The sequence below is a fragment of the Oreochromis aureus genome, linkage group 11 (genome assembly GCF_013358895.1).
Source record: "Oreochromis aureus strain Israel breed Guangdong linkage group 11, ZZ_aureus, whole genome shotgun sequence".
In the NCBI taxonomy this organism is placed as follows: domain Eukaryota; kingdom Metazoa; phylum Chordata; class Actinopteri; order Cichliformes; family Cichlidae; genus Oreochromis; species Oreochromis aureus.
In genome coordinates this window covers 13198364-13215026 of record NC_052952.1, presented here as the reverse complement: position 1 = coordinate 13215026, position 16663 = coordinate 13198364, and the positions used below count along the sequence as shown (strand labels likewise).

General features: G+C 41.9%; 1 protein-coding gene across 9 annotated transcripts in view; it reads left to right on the top strand.

Moving 5' to 3' along the window:
* plecb (plectin b) overlaps positions 1–16663 on the top strand; it is a 118777-nt gene that overhangs the window by 85771 nt on the left and 16343 nt on the right. For 6 of the 9 annotated variants that reach the window (XM_039619379.1, XM_039619382.1, XM_039619383.1 and 3 more), the window contains 28 exons: positions 724–813; positions 2033–2110; positions 2225–2329; positions 3847–4013; positions 6945–7060; positions 7188–7291; positions 8002–8121; positions 8878–8973; positions 9082–9209; positions 10392–10485; positions 10696–10850; positions 10981–11302; positions 11412–11489; positions 11612–11773; positions 11904–12008; positions 12121–12216; positions 12309–12434; positions 12543–12695; positions 12797–12951; positions 13067–13193; positions 13421–13604; positions 14272–14429; positions 15043–15221; positions 15313–15451; positions 15632–15988; positions 16092–16175; positions 16272–16376; positions 16531–16629. In XM_039619379.1, the coding sequence (XP_039475313.1) occupies positions 724–813; positions 2033–2110; positions 2225–2329; positions 3847–4013; positions 6945–7060; positions 7188–7291; positions 8002–8121; positions 8878–8973; positions 9082–9209; positions 10392–10485; positions 10696–10850; positions 10981–11302; positions 11412–11489; positions 11612–11773; positions 11904–12008; positions 12121–12216; positions 12309–12434; positions 12543–12695; positions 12797–12951; positions 13067–13193; positions 13421–13604; positions 14272–14429; positions 15043–15221; positions 15313–15451; positions 15632–15988; positions 16092–16175; positions 16272–16376; positions 16531–16629 (3882 nt within the window). The remainder of the gene's footprint in view (positions 1–723; positions 814–2032; positions 2111–2224; positions 2330–3846; positions 4014–6944; positions 7061–7187; positions 7292–8001; positions 8122–8877; positions 8974–9081; positions 9210–10391; positions 10486–10695; positions 10851–10980; positions 11303–11411; positions 11490–11611; positions 11774–11903; positions 12009–12120; positions 12217–12308; positions 12435–12542; positions 12696–12796; positions 12952–13066; positions 13194–13420; positions 13605–14271; positions 14430–15042; positions 15222–15312; positions 15452–15631; positions 15989–16091; positions 16176–16271; positions 16377–16530; positions 16630–16663) is intronic. The other 3 variants (XM_039619380.1, XM_031748185.2, XM_031748186.2) reach the window with 1 other exon arrangement.

Here is a 16663-nt window from a genome sequence, read left to right as displayed (position 1 = left end):
CTGCAGACTACGAAAAAAGAGAGTACTTTAATTATTCTGTTTTTCATCAGTTTGTCATCATGTCTACCATCAAATCCTCCAAAGTCCAACTATCACTTAATTTCTGTTGGTACGCTTTTCTCATTCTCTTGTTTCCATCCTTTCCTTTTTCCCCATTACTCATATCATCTCTTCTCTTCTCCACCACCAGCATTCGAGGGTAGAGGTAGGTGCTGGCAGTAAATATGTAGCTGGTCAGTATATCACTGCATGCAGGCTGTCTCCCCTCCCTCAAGTTTGTGCACCATCACATCTTTCCCTTGTCTCTCTTGCTTTCCCTCACTTGTTTTGTTGTCTGGTTGCAAAGGCACAGCGCATCTGTTGCATAAACAATGAATTCAGTTAACTGAAATCCACAAGGTTCAATCATTTTTTTTAACCCTTGATGATCTGTTATTTTATTTAAAGTCCTATTCATCATGTGTCAGGCTGACAGCTGCCAGCAGTCGGGCTTGGCTGCTCGTGGCTATGCATTCTTGGCCTGTGTAGAACTGTGCTCGAAGCACTGTAGAAAACTCACAATACGTGACTCTGCAGGTGTTTTAAGCCGTCAGCTTTCAGCAAACTGCACCACAATTTGAGTTTGCAGATCTCACGTAGAACAGGTTATTCCAAGTTGTATCATCATGAATCCTTTTGACATATTATCTGCTGTGTTTTCCTTTTTTTCCCCCACCGTGGCAGGCACAGCGTCATGTTACAGACCTGTATGAAGACCTTCGAGATGGACATAACCTGATCTCGCTGTTGGAGGTCCTCTCTGGAGAAACACTAGTGAGTACAGTCCCTTGATTTTTGTCAGAGTTATTCTTTAGCAGTCCTCCAGCATCCAAACCCAAACCTAATCCTGACTAACCACACAAGGATTACTTTAATGAGGTTGATCTGGAGTGCCACCCCTGTGGCAACAAATTGTAAAATATTAGCAGCCAAGTTGTCAGTCAAGAGCTTAACCTGAGCTGAACTACGCTAAACAAACACCTCTTAACTTCCTTTTCAATGTACCGTCCTCTTCTTCCTATTTCACTAGCCATATTTGAATTACTTTCTTCTACTTCTCACTTTGTTTTTCGTAACGCTTATGTATTTTATATCCTGGGGTTCAAAACTGTACACAAGCTTTTCTGCTGCTGCTGCCCTCCACCGGCTTCAGCTCTGCTCATCTTCAGAATGCATCCATAGCTATAACTCATTGCCACCACTTTGGACTATGTGCGTGTTTGTGAACTGTGCTCCTATCTGATCGACGGTTCTTCTTTTCTGCTCCTCCTTCTCCCGTTTACCTTCCTTTAACCTTCCTCTGTGTGTGCTGATCATTGCCGTCTGGCCTTCGCCTCCTCTCCTTTGCACTGCTCTTGCTGGGGCTAGCCGAGGGAGAGAGACATGGCCAGGAGCGTTCGGTTGGTGAGTGGGTTTGGAACTTACAGTAGGCATAATGTTTTTGTTTTAATCTTTCATCAGCACTTTTCCGGTTCTTTGGCTGCGCATGGTATCCACAAACCTCAAGCCACGATGAGTTCTCTTGCTGGCCCTTTTTTGTTTCTTGTGCTGACAGGCTTGCTTTCATCATGTAGCTGCTGTGAACATATACAAGAAAATATTTAGTTTGATTTCTGTTTGTTTGAGAATTTTTCCTTCCTGCCTCCTGTAGCTGAAATTGCCGTTTTGATTTCTGTTTGAGAAACCCAGAAACAAGCCACGCAACATGAGTTTATATTTGCTTCCTGACAGATGGCTTAAATTTGGTTTAGCTAATGCAAATTTCCCATCATTTTATCTTTTTGTTTTTCTGGTGAACTAAAGGACTAAGCCGAAGAAAGGAGTACCATTTCATCTCTTTATTAAATGTTTTTCATTTTGATTTTCATTTTTACATCGTATATTTTTTGCTTTTTATTGGTTGCTATTGGTCCTTTCTAATGGTAGTAGCACTGAGTAATGAGTGTCTGCAATGTAACTAAGCACTTCTTTATGTGTTCTTCATCCTCTTCAGCCTAGAGAGAAAGGCCGCATGCGATTCCACAAACTTCAGAATGTACAGATAGCACTGGACTTCCTCAGACATCGGCAGGTATGACATATATATCAAACCTTTAAAAACCCGACCGCGAATATCAATCGTTAGAAGATGACTGATTGTTTCTGCTGTAATCTTGCGAGTAATGTGAATGTTTTGCTTTCTTAGGTCAAACTGGTTAACATCAGAAACGATGACATAGCTGATGGGAACCCTAAGTTGACCCTGGGGTTAATATGGACCATCATCCTCCACTTCCAGGTCTCCTCTTCTGTCAGTGTTATGTTTCATTATATTATTGCTGTCCACCTCTGTCTCTGGGATTTGAACCTCTCGGCTGCTGCTTCCCATCTCCTTGGAGCCAATCAGAGCGGACTCTGCTCTTCAAAACCTCTCATAAAGGACTTTTTTTTTTTTTTAAATCAATTGCTCTCATTCTAATCATATTCTTCATAGAAGTAATATTTTAACATAAAAACTCTAGTCAGGTATTTAGAGTTTAGTAGCTAATATGAACTGTTTAAACAAATATAACACTGTCAGGGTGTTTTTAACTGTTTTAACTGTTTAAACAAATGTAACACTGTCACTCTCTCCTCTCTCCCTGACTCCCAGGGGGAGGGCGTGTCAGGTTGGAGTGCACAGCTTGATGGCACCCTACACGCCCTACCACATACTCTCCAGGCCTTTCTTTCTGCCTTTCCTGTGTATGCCAAAAGCTGCCAGGCAGAAATCCCTGGGCGATAGCCTAATAGTCACGGCCTCACCCTCAGCCATATAAAAATGGTTGAGGTTTTGATTGCAGAAAGCTGAAGCTAAGTAGAGAGGGAAAAAAAGGTGAGAGTGGCGTGGTTTGATTATGGCATTCTGGTAAAGATAATATTGTGCCCTCTAGATACACACTGCGTTCCCAGAGTCTTTATACTTTTATACAATAGAGGCAAAATAAGAGAGCTGGGCTGTGGCTGCTGATGAGTCATAAAGGCTCCAGACTAAAAGGGAAGAGAAAAACTACTCCCCACAAATCTGATCCGATTATCCTAAATTAACTTGATCACAAAGGAAAGAAGATGGTTTGATCCAAGAAATCTTTGGAGGATGATTTTAATTGCAGATTTAATTGCCAGCCTCGAGATACAGTAATGGGATGAGTTTTAGTAATGAAGTAATGATGGCTTTATACTTTGTTTTTGTTTTTGTTTTTTTTACTGAATTAAGTATTCAAAGTGTTATTGCATCTGTAGAACAGAGCTATGAGAAGAGAAGGATCTGAGTGTAGCTCGTCCGTTTACACTTCATTCACCCACAGTCAAATTGGAAAAAAGAGAAAAACCAAGACTGCTATGACTCATCTTTCCTACCATCAAAATCCCCAAATGAAACGTTATCCGGATGCCACAGACACAGTGGTGTTTTCCAGCAATCCGTCAGGCAAAACTCGACTACATCCTGTGAAACACACACATTCTGTTCTCAGCCATGAAAGATTTTAAAGGTGGAATGACTAAGGTGGTGTTGAGTAATTCTGTTTAAACTGGACCTATTGTGACTATTTCCAGTTTCATATTTTTTTTTACTTGAATTCCACTAAAGTTTCTTTTAAACCAGCTTTCTTCTGATTGGCTGCCTCTCGAAAACAGCTATATTTAAGAAAAGCATAATAGGTCCACTTTAAACTGCATCTTTTGGGTTTCCGCTAATGATGGATTTCTTCCACATTCCTTGCATTATCCACAAATCCTCTCTGTCTTCCGCGAGTGTTAACGCTCTTTTGCATGAAACTGTTACAGATCTCAGATATTCAGGTCAACGGCCAGTCAGAAGACATGACGGCCAAGGAGAAGCTGCTGCTCTGGTCTCAGAGGATGACAGATGGCTACCAGGGCATCCGCTGTGACAACTTCACCACCAGCTGGAGGGATGGCAAACTCTTCAATGCTGTCATACACAAGCACTAGTGAGTGTGCACAGTTTTTTGATGGAAAATAATCCCAACGCCAATGGCAACAAATGTGCTAATATTACACAGAACGAACTGAAAAGCCCGCTGCAGGTCCCTGTACTGACCCTGTTCCAAGCCTGCACTGCCAACAAAACAAGACTTAACATATTTAAGACTGACATAATAGCATTGTTTCTAGAATGGAGTGCTTTCTCATAGCTTTTTTGCAAAGTCTTGTCATGACACACAACCATCCGTAAGTTTTATTCAGTATAGAGTGCACTGGAGCAGGAGTGAGACGCTGGAACGCTTTCAGATGTCAAATTACACTTTGTAGTGCCAGTTTAAGCCTGCACTGTAATTAAACTCGGCCTCAGCATTGACAGAAAGAATTTTATTTTTCTTTTAGACATGATAAGCACAAGTGGCTGTTAAAAGCTAGTATGGCTGATTTATTTTAACTGAGAGACAATAAGCCACAGCATATAGCTCCTTCCATACAGAGCCTCAACATACTGTGCATAGCTGCAAATGTATTTACTTTGTTTGAACTCAGTGATAAAGTTGCACTATTTTTGCCACGATCTCCCTTTAAAAATGCCTCTTATAGACACTTTTCCACACCTGACTGTGCACATGCTCATGCTGCTTCAATAAAGAGTCTTCATGCAGATTCCAAGCCTTAAGGCTTAGAATACCACTGGTAGGTGTTGGCCCCGAGTAACTCTGTGCCTACTTTGGCTGTGTTATAAGATGGTAATTCCTGCGTTAAATGCAGCTGGCTTGTTAAATTGTTGGGAACCTAAGTTTGAAAAGCTAAATCCAAAGCTCTTTTTGTTGAAGCCTAAATATGCTACATCCCACAAATCTGTTGTGGGTCTTCTTAGTAGAATTAGTGGTTGCTTTGTGTGTTATTATCCTGGGAATTGAACATGCGTGCATTTCTCAGGATATCCGCAAATGAAGTGAAGTATTTGGCTGGTTCTAAAACGACAGTATTCATAATTAAGTCCAGAGTACAAATGGGACAAAAGCTACATTTCATAAGACAGAGGTGTATTTCTTTAGATCCATTATTAGAAAAGAAAAGAAAAAAAAGACTCTTGCAGGGGCAAGTTTTCTTGAACTTCAGCTCGTACCTGCACTGTTTTTTTTCTTTTGTAGGAGGCTGCTGAGGCTGGCTCATTGCTGCCTTTCATGAAGGTCAGGGGTGTGGTGTGTGGGCGTAACTGTAGCACTCTGTATCTGCTACATGAAAAGTGTAACGTTACTTGGTGCTGAGGCATAACTCAGGGTAATCTACTGTCGAATTGTCATTCATCCGGCGAATTCAAGATTTTCCAGGTTTTCTGTACATGTGTGATGGTTTCCAGCGGGGATTTGCAGAGACGCAGCTGAATTTAGGTTTCAGGGCAAAGAATTCGATCAGGGAGCAGGGATCACAGCTGAAGGATTTAAGCAGATCCTCTGAAGATGACGGACACCTGAGACAATGCCAGGATGCATTTACATGCAATGGGCAAGCCTTAAAAAAGATTTGCTCAAATTAATGTACCTGTTAACTACAGTCGATACAGCTTTTGGACCTTCTTGTTGGTGTTAAAATGCTCAGTGCAAGGAAGAAGTCTAAAAAGAAGAAGGGAAGCCTGGGCTTCATCAGGAACTTGTCAGAAAGTGTCAGCAATGTGGACAACAGGGTGGTCATGCTGTGTGAGGATATCCCATCAGAGGGATCTTCCTGGGACTCAGGACGGGGCTCTAATAGCTCAGGGGCCCGCTCAAGCAGCGAAGAACTGGGGCATGAATGGAGGTCCCAAAGCTTTCACGGAAGAGGGGGTCAGAGCATGAGCAGTCCACCAAGGCCAATAAAACAATACTCTGTTAGAGAAATCCGTCATGCGGAGTCTTCTCCTGTGTACGGATACAATGGGGACCATTCCACTCTAATGATGAGAGATTTGTATGTATCTGCATATACTCTCTTTTGCTTGCACGTTCGAATTTGTAGACTTGGAAATGTCTTTAAAACTGCTGATTGAAAGTTTTGTAATGGGGATTGCGTGCATGATAGATAAGGAGATAAGGCGAGGCATTCAATCATCCTGCTCTGCACTCTGGAAATTTGAACTTTTGCCTCTTGTGGGAGTCAAGCTGCAGCTGGTTGCCAGCCTAACTTGTGTCAGCTTTGATTATGTTAGCTGCTCTGTAAATTACATTCCACCTATAGATGCTCTGACATCTGCCAGAAAGCGTCAAACACCCAGAGGACAAAAAGGCAGGTGCTCATGCAGCTCTGTCAGAAACTGAACAGGTGGGCTCTCCTACAGCATTCAGCCACAGGCAGAGGGTCTAAGACAGGGGCGGCAAACTCATTTTACACTGTGGACCACACATTGGTCCTACGTGGGCCGGACCAGTGAAACTACATGATGAATGTGTAAAACTACAGAAAAGATTCTGGTAGTTGCTCTGACTGTGCTTTTATTATAAAATATGAAGTTTTCATTCATTCACATTCATATTTTCTAAAGCTGTCCAGTGGGCCAGACTGGAGTCTTTGCTAGGCCGATTCTGGCCCCCGGGCTTTATGTTTGACACCCCTGCCGTATCGGGGTCATTTTTATGAAACATGCTGGCAGAGACTGCATTAATTCTGCAAATGCATTCATGTTTGATATTTATCTTCCTATCATTTTCCTCTGAGTAGAGGCATTGGTGGTCATTTTATATGTGCGCCAGGCTGGAAGTGTTTCTAGTCCTTTCAAATGCAGCTTTTTTGAAAACAACATCTCATAAACCCACTTGGGACTTCTCAAAACTTTTGAGAAGTCTGATGTTATTACACGTTAGGATATAGAATCAAATGTTATTGGGAGTTATTCTGAACATTCGACTCGTGGGTCTTGTGGCCTTGTGGGTAATCAGTTGCATTTTTGTGTTCCGTAGTCCAAGACTCATCAACATGGGCAAAGTGTATCAACAGACCAACCTGGAGAATCTAGAACAAGCCTTCAGTGTGGCTGAGAAAGATTTGGGTGTGACCCGCCTGCTGGACCCTGAAGGTAAAAGTGTTCAAAAATGTGTTCAAGCATACACAGACAACCTTTTTTTTTTTTTTTTTTTTTTTAGATCTACTTACAAACTGCTGGTGACTATCTCACATCACATAAATTTACCGTATCTTTTCAGATGTTGATGTCCCACACCCAGATGAGAAATCCATCATCACTTACGTGTCCTCCTTGTATGATGCCATGCCTCGCACTGATGTACACGACGGCATGAGAACCAACGTAAGTAAAACATGGAGACAGTGAAATAAAAGTGAAATGAAATGAATGTGCACTTTAATTTGATCTGATGGAATGCTCTATCAGATTTAATCAGAACTGAAGAAGCTTGTGACTGCGCCTAAACTTAGCTTTTGTTGTCAGTTTTATTCCTATCCTGTGAATGCTTCAAAGACAAATTGAAGTCTTGTGAAAGTAAGTATCACAGGAAATGAACAACCTGTGGTGTTTACAGCTACCAAGACAAAGAGGATTTCAACATTTATTGTCACCCATTGTCTGTTTATAGAAAAACATGTAGCTTCCACACACGCACAAACTCGTTTACTTGATTCAGTGTCCTAAGTTTAAAGTTGAGCTGTGTTAAAGTGAATATTGACTACATCTGAGGACTTTTTCTTTTCATATTACTGTCCTCACAGGCGTGGCTATGACCCCACGTACATGAAATCTGAATAAGGCTAAAAAAAACATGCTCCTCTCTGTCTGCCCCCACTTATTATTTCTCCCACTTTCCTCCTTCAGCAGTCCACACTTTAACAACCTCTCCTCTAGTCTCTGCTTCTTTGTCTACTCACATAAGACCTGGATTGTTGCTACCTAATTGAGTTTAGGGTTGTGTGTGAGTGAACTAAAATGGAGATGCAGGAGAAGAGCCCTCCTGTTTCTTGTTGTTAAACTCGCGGCTATCTTTTCTGCTGTGCTGGCTGCAGGAGCTGGAGGTGCGCTGGCAGGAGTACTACGAGCTGGTGACTGTTCTGCTCCAGTGGATCCGTCACCATGTCATGATCTTCGAAGAGAGGAAGTTTCCTGCCAGCTACGAGGAGATAGAGGTGAGACGATATGCTCTTATTTTGTCTCTAGGGCAGGGATTTTGTTACAGGCATGTTTGCAGTTGAGCAATTTCGAAAGACACACAGATAAGTTCTCATCATGTTCCTAAAAAACAATTAAAACATAGCTCCTGTGTTAAAAATGGGAATACGTTTGCAGCCATCCATTATTGGATCAAAGGACATGCTTACATAATGTCTGGCTGTAGGCAGATAGAGACAACTATACTTACTCACAAGCATTGTTGTACTGAAGGTGGGGCAGTGCTGGAGCTGAGAAAAGACAGCCATAAGGCAGATAATGCTTAAGTTAATCCTCGGGAGAATCGCCACTCCCTGTCAGCGCTCCCTTTACAAAAGCATGGCGTGACTTTAGTATTTTTCTACATTTCTTTGAAGGTCTGTCATTAGTAGAATATTTGTATTAAAAGTAGCAGGTTAGGGTGTTCTTTCTGAAAATACTCAATCAAATTCATTTAGACACTTTGGGGCAGAAAGATTTACGAGGCTAAATGAGTTTATTGTGGTCACAGGAATGTGTGAACACTGTTTCACCCCACTGCTGGTCATAGAACTGTCACAGGATGTGTTAGTTTATTGTATTCATACTCATATAATTAGGGTTTTACCATCTGACAATTCTCATTTAAAAAAATACCAAGAACTTTTAGATAATTTGAGGTCTATAAAAATAATAGAATGAATAAAGGAAATCTAATTTAACAATTTCTTTGTGTTTCTTTTTTTTTCCTTTAGCTTCTCTGGCGCCAGTTCTTGAAATTCAAAGAGACAGAGCTGCCAGTGAAAGAGACTGATAAGAGCCGCTCCAAACACATCTACCAGTCCTTTGAGGCAAGCTAACCAACAATCATTTAATTTAATAAGTTGAATTCTGTTCCGTTCTTTCAGCAATGTTATACCAACGCTTAACAACTAAATGCTTTCTACTTCCATATACAGAGTGCAGTGCATGCTGGTCAGGTCAAGGTCCCTCCAGGCTACCATCCCATTGATGTGGAGAAAGAGTGGGGTCGACTCCACGTGGCCATCCTTGAGAGAGAACGACTCCTCAGGATAGAGTTTGAGAGGTTGGGACAAGAGCAGATTTATAAAACATATGATGATTGTGATCAAGTTTGAACTGCATCAGTTTTACATTAGCAAGGGGTGCTGTGCTAACAGCACGCTATAAAGAAAAAAATCCCTCGAGAACCATATTTAATAAAAAGGTGATGACATAATTGTCAGCCTTACTGGGAATAATACACAAATATACCAAGTTATAAACAAAACACATTTGTTTTTCCAAAAACAATGAAGAATTTAACTCTTCATAGTTAACTTTGGGAAAAGAGCTAAGCTAACATTAAATCCTGGTAAGAGACATATTTTCAACTGCAATAAACAGATGATCATAGGCTAGTAAACTAAATCCATTTAAAACACAAAGACACAGTTTTATCAAAGGCATTTCATGATAATTGACAAAAGGCAGCGAGCCTGTTGCCTGTCTTTAGCTTTATTAAATTAGCCAGTTATGTTCATTGGGGAATGGCAAAATAATATCCAGTTGCATTTTATTCATTATCTATTAATATTTGAATGGTTAAATAAATAATTACCTTTATTTTCCCCTCTCGGGTAGCCAAATTATTTAGCACATTTGTTCTTTTCTGGTAGCTAAAACATTCTAAGGAAAGAGTATTTTTCTGCATTTGTGGGTTGCTCTATAATGAGATAAAAGAGTTGTGTTCCCCATAACTAGACGCACATAAAGACATAATTAGGTATGAGGAAAATTGTACATTTTTGTGTACTTAGAGCAGCGTTGTGTCACGCTTGGGACAAAATGGGATGATGGCTTCTTGTCACAAGACAGTCCCGTCATGTTGCAGTCTCGCAGGCTTGTTTATGGAGTTTTCTGGGATGTGGAATGACTGAATGGACTGACCGGACTTCTTTGTAAGAAAGGCATTTTTGTCCCCCTCTGGGCACGTACGTGGCAGTGTAATGGGCGTGTGAGAGCCAAGAAGAGACAACTTTTTCATAGCTTGAATTGAAATCTGTTGAGAAGAAATGCGATATGGCTTTTGTGACTGACCCTCACAAACTGGAGTATCTGCTGCAACGCAGGGTCCCGTAAGTGTTGTGAAGGTTTTGTTGCGAGCTCTGGCTTGTGTTGCATGATAGGCGTTTAGCTATTAAATATTGGGGAGGACAGTTTGTCCGTGTTCCCCTTGATTTAATTTGATTTCTCTGATCATATCCAGACTCGAGAGACTACAGAGGATTTATGGTAAAGTCCAGAAGGAGTCAGGAATGTGTGATGAGCAGCTCGCCCACCTGGAGACCCTGCTGCAGACGGTAAGTAAAACTGCTATGTGTTACTCCAGTATGAGTTGATAAACTGACATGAAATCCAGAAACAGAGTGATTAGTGCACAAAGGTAAAGAAAAAATCACAGGAATGTGTTTTCCAGTCACTGTCATTAGCATTTTTTGTATCCTGATGTGTGTGACCAACTTTAAAAACAGGGCTAAGATTAATACTTTAATTGGCTTCCTTTCCTCCAGGACATCCGTCTGCTGAACGCAGGGAAACCAGCTCAGCACGCAGCAGAGGTGGAGAGGGAGCTGGACAAGGCAGACAACGTCATTCGCCTGCTCTTCAATGACGTGCAGGTACTCAAGGATGGGCGCCACCCTCAGGCTGAACAGATGTACCGCAGGTGAGTGCTGTTTGTATGCTGAATTTAAGTGAACTTTCAAAATAGAAAGCTGAAAAGCAAGGGCATTGTCAACTAACTGCTGTCTGTCTGTACTTGTGTGTGTGTCTGTGTTTTTATTTTTCATTGATAGAGTTTACCGCCTCCATGAGCGCCTGGTGAATTTGCGCACTGACTACAATCTTCGTCTGAAGTCTGCCGTGACTACTGCCCAGGTCCCACTTACCCAGAGCGTCCAGCAGACCTCCATAAAGGGACGGCCCGAGTTAGATGACGTGACCTTGCGTTATGTTCAAGATCTCTTGGCCTGGGTGGAGGAGAACCAGCGCCGCATCGATAACGCAGAGTGGGGATCTGATCTGCCCTCGATGGAGTCCCAGCTGGGCAGCCACAGAGGCTTGCATCAGACCGTGGAGGACTTCAAATCCAAAATCGAACGGGCCAAGGCTGATGAGGTAGTGTTTCTATCGGACCACTAAAAAGTCTACATACGGATTTTAAGTATGTATAAAAGTGGTTCCCTGTTTCCTAATAATGTCATTTTGTGTTTTTCATATACAATAGACCCAATTATCTCCTGTCAGCAAGGGCACATACAGAGAATACCTGGGAAAACTGGACCTTCAGTATGGCAAACTACTGGTAAATATTCATGAATAATCTGATTTCAGATTTTAATCACTCAGCACAAAAAAGTTGAAGCTATAAATATAAGCTATGGATTTTTAATCAGCTGTAAATATTCCTTTTTTTTTTTTTCTCAGAACTCTTCCAAGTCCCGCCTAAGAAATCTGGAATCACTGCATGCCTTTGTCAGCGCTGCTACTAAAGAGCTGATGTGGTTGAATGACAAAGAAGAGGAAGAGGTCAACTTTGACTGGAGTGACAGGAACACTAACATGACAGCTAAGAAAGACAATTACTCGGTGCGTTTAAGTAGAACCAAATCTAAAATTTCACGGTTGCTCATTTTTATCCCCTAATCTGCTGTGTAGATTCACTGACAGATGTTCAACAAATAAGCAGATCTTCAACTACATCTGTTCAATTCTTCAGGGTCTCATGCGAGAGCTGGAGCTGAGGGAGAAGAAGGTCAATGACATCCAGGCCTTGGGAGACAGACTTGTCAGGGATGGACATCCTGGCAAGAAGACAGTTGAGGTAATTTCAGCAGTTAATTCAGCTGAGCAGAAGACATCTGCATGCAGAATATGGACCTAAATGTGTCCAAACTAATGCACTGTCATTGTCATATCTTCTTGATCTCTACCAGTCCTTCACAGCTGCCCTGCAGACTCAGTGGAGCTGGATCCTCCAGCTGTGCTGCTGTATAGAGGCTCATCTCAAAGAAAACACAGCCTACTACCAGGTATGGAACACAGACATTTATGAATACAAATCTCCATAATAATCATCCCTCATATTCATGGAGTCCGCCTCATGTGATCTTCTTCTTTGCAGTTCTTTGCTGACGTTAAAGAGGCTCAGGACAAGATGAAGAAAATGCAAGAGAACATGAAAAAGAAATACAGCTGTGATCGCTCTACAACAGCCACACGCCTGGAGGATCTGCTGCAGGATGCTGCGGTATGTACATGTTCAAATGCATCGTACCACACACACACTTTAATAAAAGCATCAAGATAGGGGTCTGTTTTCTTTTACTGTAATCTAGTTCAATCTTCTTTTCAACAGGAGGAGAAAGAACAGCTGAATGAATTTAAGACTGTGGTGGCCGGCCTGAACAAGAGATCCAGGTCCATCATCCAGCTGAAACCACGAAACCCCACCACCTCCATCAAAGGCAAACTGCCCATTCAGGCTGTCTGCGACTTCAAACAGCAGGAGGTTGGATTATTCCCACTGTAGAAATGCTTAATCATTCACCAGTGTGATTGCCACAGATCCTGAGAGTACATCTACTTTAATATATCCTGGCTTCTTTTCAGATCACTGTTCACAAAGGAGATGAGTGTGCACTCCTCAACAACTCTCAGCCCTTCAAGTGGAAGGTCTTGAACCGTTCTGGACACGAGGCGATGGTGCCTTCTGTCTGCTTCATTGTACCTCCAGTCAACAAGGAGGCTGTGGACAGCGTGTCCAGGTGAGACTATCAAATCGATCCCCCATGTGACGACGACATCTTGGATTGATCATGTCAATGATTTCATTCGTTTTTTTCATTTGTTCCCATAATGCACATTCTTGTCCTACTGTAGTCTGGATGCAGGTCATCAGGAAATGGTGTCCATGTGGCAGATGCTCCATATAAACATGAAGAGTCTACTGTCATGGCAGTACCTGATGAGAGACTTCACACAGATACGCTCCTGGAACATCACAATGGTTGGTACTAAAGTAAAAGTATCACCTAAAACGTGTAGAGCTGACAAAGCAGGGAACTTGATTGTGTTTCATTGCATGTTTGGAAATGCAAATTCCATTTCCACATGATAATGAGGAATGTGTACCAAGCTTGGTGTAGCTGACGATAAAAGGGGCATTGTTTGTGCTTTGACGACATTGCGCTAAGTCCTGTCTCCTAATTCCTCCACTGCTTCTCTTCATTGTAGTTAAAGACCATGAAGCCAGAAGAGTACCGGCTGATCATGAGGAATCTGGAGCTTCACTACCAGGACTTCATGCGTGACAGCCAGGACTCGCAGCTCTTCGGCCCCGATGACCGCATGCAAGTCGAGGACGACTACACCAAGTCCACCCAGCATTTCGACAACCTGCTTCGCTCCATGGAGAAAGGTGAGATCTACTCTCGAAACAACAAACTGATTTTAATGATTCATAGTTTTACCGAGGTTAAGTGTGTAGCAACTGAACAGTATATAACTGTCAATTCACCTTTCAGGAATAATGGTTGTTAGGGTTAAAGGTGAGTGACTTAAAGCAAGCACAAACTACTGCTCACCAAACTAATATGTGTACACGCCTTCCAGCCTTTGATGGAATGTCCCAAAACACGTGTTCGTCTTTAGTCGTGTGTGAGTGCATGTTGCTTTGATTCTCAATATGCATTTTTGTGGCAGCTCTGCACCAAGTAGAATATGTGTTCTGATTTTAGGTACTCGGGTAGTGCATATGTTGTGTATGCTATAGATATAGCTGGAGCTGCGTGTGTTGGGAAAAAGTATGGGATGAGTTTACTATCGGATGAACCTATGCCGTGCATCCAGAGAGGGACACATTGAACACTTGCGAACATTGTTTTGTTTTTTATGTAAAACTTTATATTTAGCAATGTATTTTAAGATTGACAGCAAACTTCTGCGTCCTTCTATGTACTGGATATTACTGTAAAGATAAGATAGCCTTTATTAGTCCCAGAGTTGGAAAATTCAAATATAGCCTTTTCAAATCGGATGATCTTTTCTATTCCTGCGATTCTAAACTAATACAAATGTGTTCACAGGTCAACAGAATGAGACTCTGTGTAAGAACTACATCTCTGAGCTGAAGGACCTGCGTCTGCGTATAGAGGACTGCGAGGCTGGTACTGTGGCACGCATTCGCAAGCCTGTGGAAAAAGAGCCTCTCAAAGAGTATATTCAGAAGACCACGGAGCAGAAGGTACTGAGCTCAAATTTAAATGTGTTCTGTGCAGAAATGGCAATGAGGCATCAAATGAAACCAAAAATAGCTGTGCTGGGATAAAAAATGGATAGGTTTGTTGGATAGTTGACTAAATGTGTTATTGATGAGAAGCAAAAGTAACTGAACCAGAATCCTTGAAGCAGGATCGAGTGAGGGTTGAATGAATGAATTGTTGCAGTAGGTTTTAAAATGTGGAAACACAGCAGAGAATTAAAATGAATATAAGCTCTTAACAGCTTATATGTAATTCAATGAGAGCTGGGATGCTGGCGTCAATCCAGCAACTGTACAGCTCTTCTAGTAGGTGAAGTTTACCTTTAGGGCTTTGGGCAAAAAAAAAGTTTTTTATTTGAGTTTGGTTGACACATAAAAATGGGGTAAAATTGTTAACGATGGCAGAAAACGTAGAAGGGAAACTTCTCACATGTGCCTCTGGTTCCTTCTCTCCTTCGCTAATTTAGAGCAACTCGAGCTTGGGTTAATTTAAATTTCAAATGTTCTTTTTTTCTTTCTGTTGTTCATAGTTGGCTGGCTTGGATTTGGTTGGGTTTTTTTTTTTTTCTTCACGCTTGTCTTCTCTGTTTTACAGAAAGTTCAGGGAGAACTTGACGGCCTTAAGAAGGACCTTGATAAGGTGTCTGTTAAGACACAAGAAGTCTTGGCCTCCCCTCAGCCTTCTGCCTCAGCTCCTGTGCTGCGGTCAGAGCTCGACCTCACTGTACAGAAGATGGATCATGCCCACATGCTGTCCTCTGTTTATCTTGAGAAGTAAGTCCCTAAAAACTGACTGCAAAGAGAAAATGTGCTGTTTTCTAGTGCACTTAGATCTCCTTAATTAATTTATTGCTCCTTTTCTCAGGCTAAAGACTGTGGAAATGGTCATCCGCAACACGCAGGGTGCTGAGGGCGTTCTCAAGCAGTATGAGGATTGTCTGCGTGAAGTTCACACTGTGCCCAGTGATGTCAAGGAAGTAGAGACCTACAGAGCAAAGCTTAAGGTAAACTATACATGATTTATTTATTTATTTTTTTGCCAAGTCTCTTTTTAGAGAAATCTTACTTGGAATACAAAGAAAGATTCTGTGTAAGAAATAGAAGTCACACTTTTAATAGTAGGTTTGCCCAGTTCTGATGTATTTACAGACTGTTTATTGGTCTTCTTTGTACAAAACTTGCAGAAAATGCGCACTGAAGCTGAGGATGAACAGCCAGTGTTTGATTCCCTGGAAGAAGAACTGAAAAAAGCCTCTGCCGTGAGCGACAAGATGGTTCGTGTGCACAGCGAGCGTGACGTTGAGCTCGACCACTTCCGCCAGCAGCTGTCCAGCCTCCAGGATCGTTGGAAGGCCGTGTTCACCCAGATTGACCTTCGCCAGAGAGAGCTGGAGCAGCTCGGCCGCCAGCTCGGTTACTATCGTGAGAGCTATGATTGGCTAATCCGCTGGATTGCCGATGCTAAGCAAAGGCAGGAGAAGATTCAGGCTGTGCCCATCACCGACAGCAAAACGCTGAAGGAGCAACTTGCCCAGGAGAAAGTATGTTCAACGATCTAATATTAGCACCATTATTTGCTTTATTTTCATGTGAAACTGCTGAGATGAACTTTTATTTGAACCCTTTTCTTTCCTTTCAACACAGAAACTGCTGGAGGAGATCGAACAGAACAAAGACAAAGTTGATGAGTGTCAAAAATATGCTAAAGCATACATTGATACTATCAAGGTGAGCCTGAAATAACACTATTCTGCATATTTTTTGATAAATAATGCAGTTTAGAGCATTTACTGAAATAACCTGTAATGTTTTTTATGCTAATAGGACTATGAACTCCAACTGGTTGCCTACAAAGCTCAGGTGGAACCTCTTGTCTCGCCCCTCAAGAAAACCAAACTGGATTCAGCTTCTGACAACATTATTCAGGAGGTGAGTTTATGAGTACTGGAAATCATTACTGAAAAAAGGTAATATTTTTTTTTAATTGAAGTTTAACTCTACCACTAACCACTGACCCTGTGGAAAAAAATATTCCTGAAGCTGTTGCATTTCTAAGTGTTATGTTTTTTCTCTCCTGTATCAGTATGTAACACTGAGGACCCGGTACAGCGAACTGATGACTCTGACTAGTCAGTACATCAAGTTCATCACAGACACACAGCGCCGCCTGGACGACGAGGAGGTGCGTGACAACTGGCCGAGGGTCCCAAACAAAC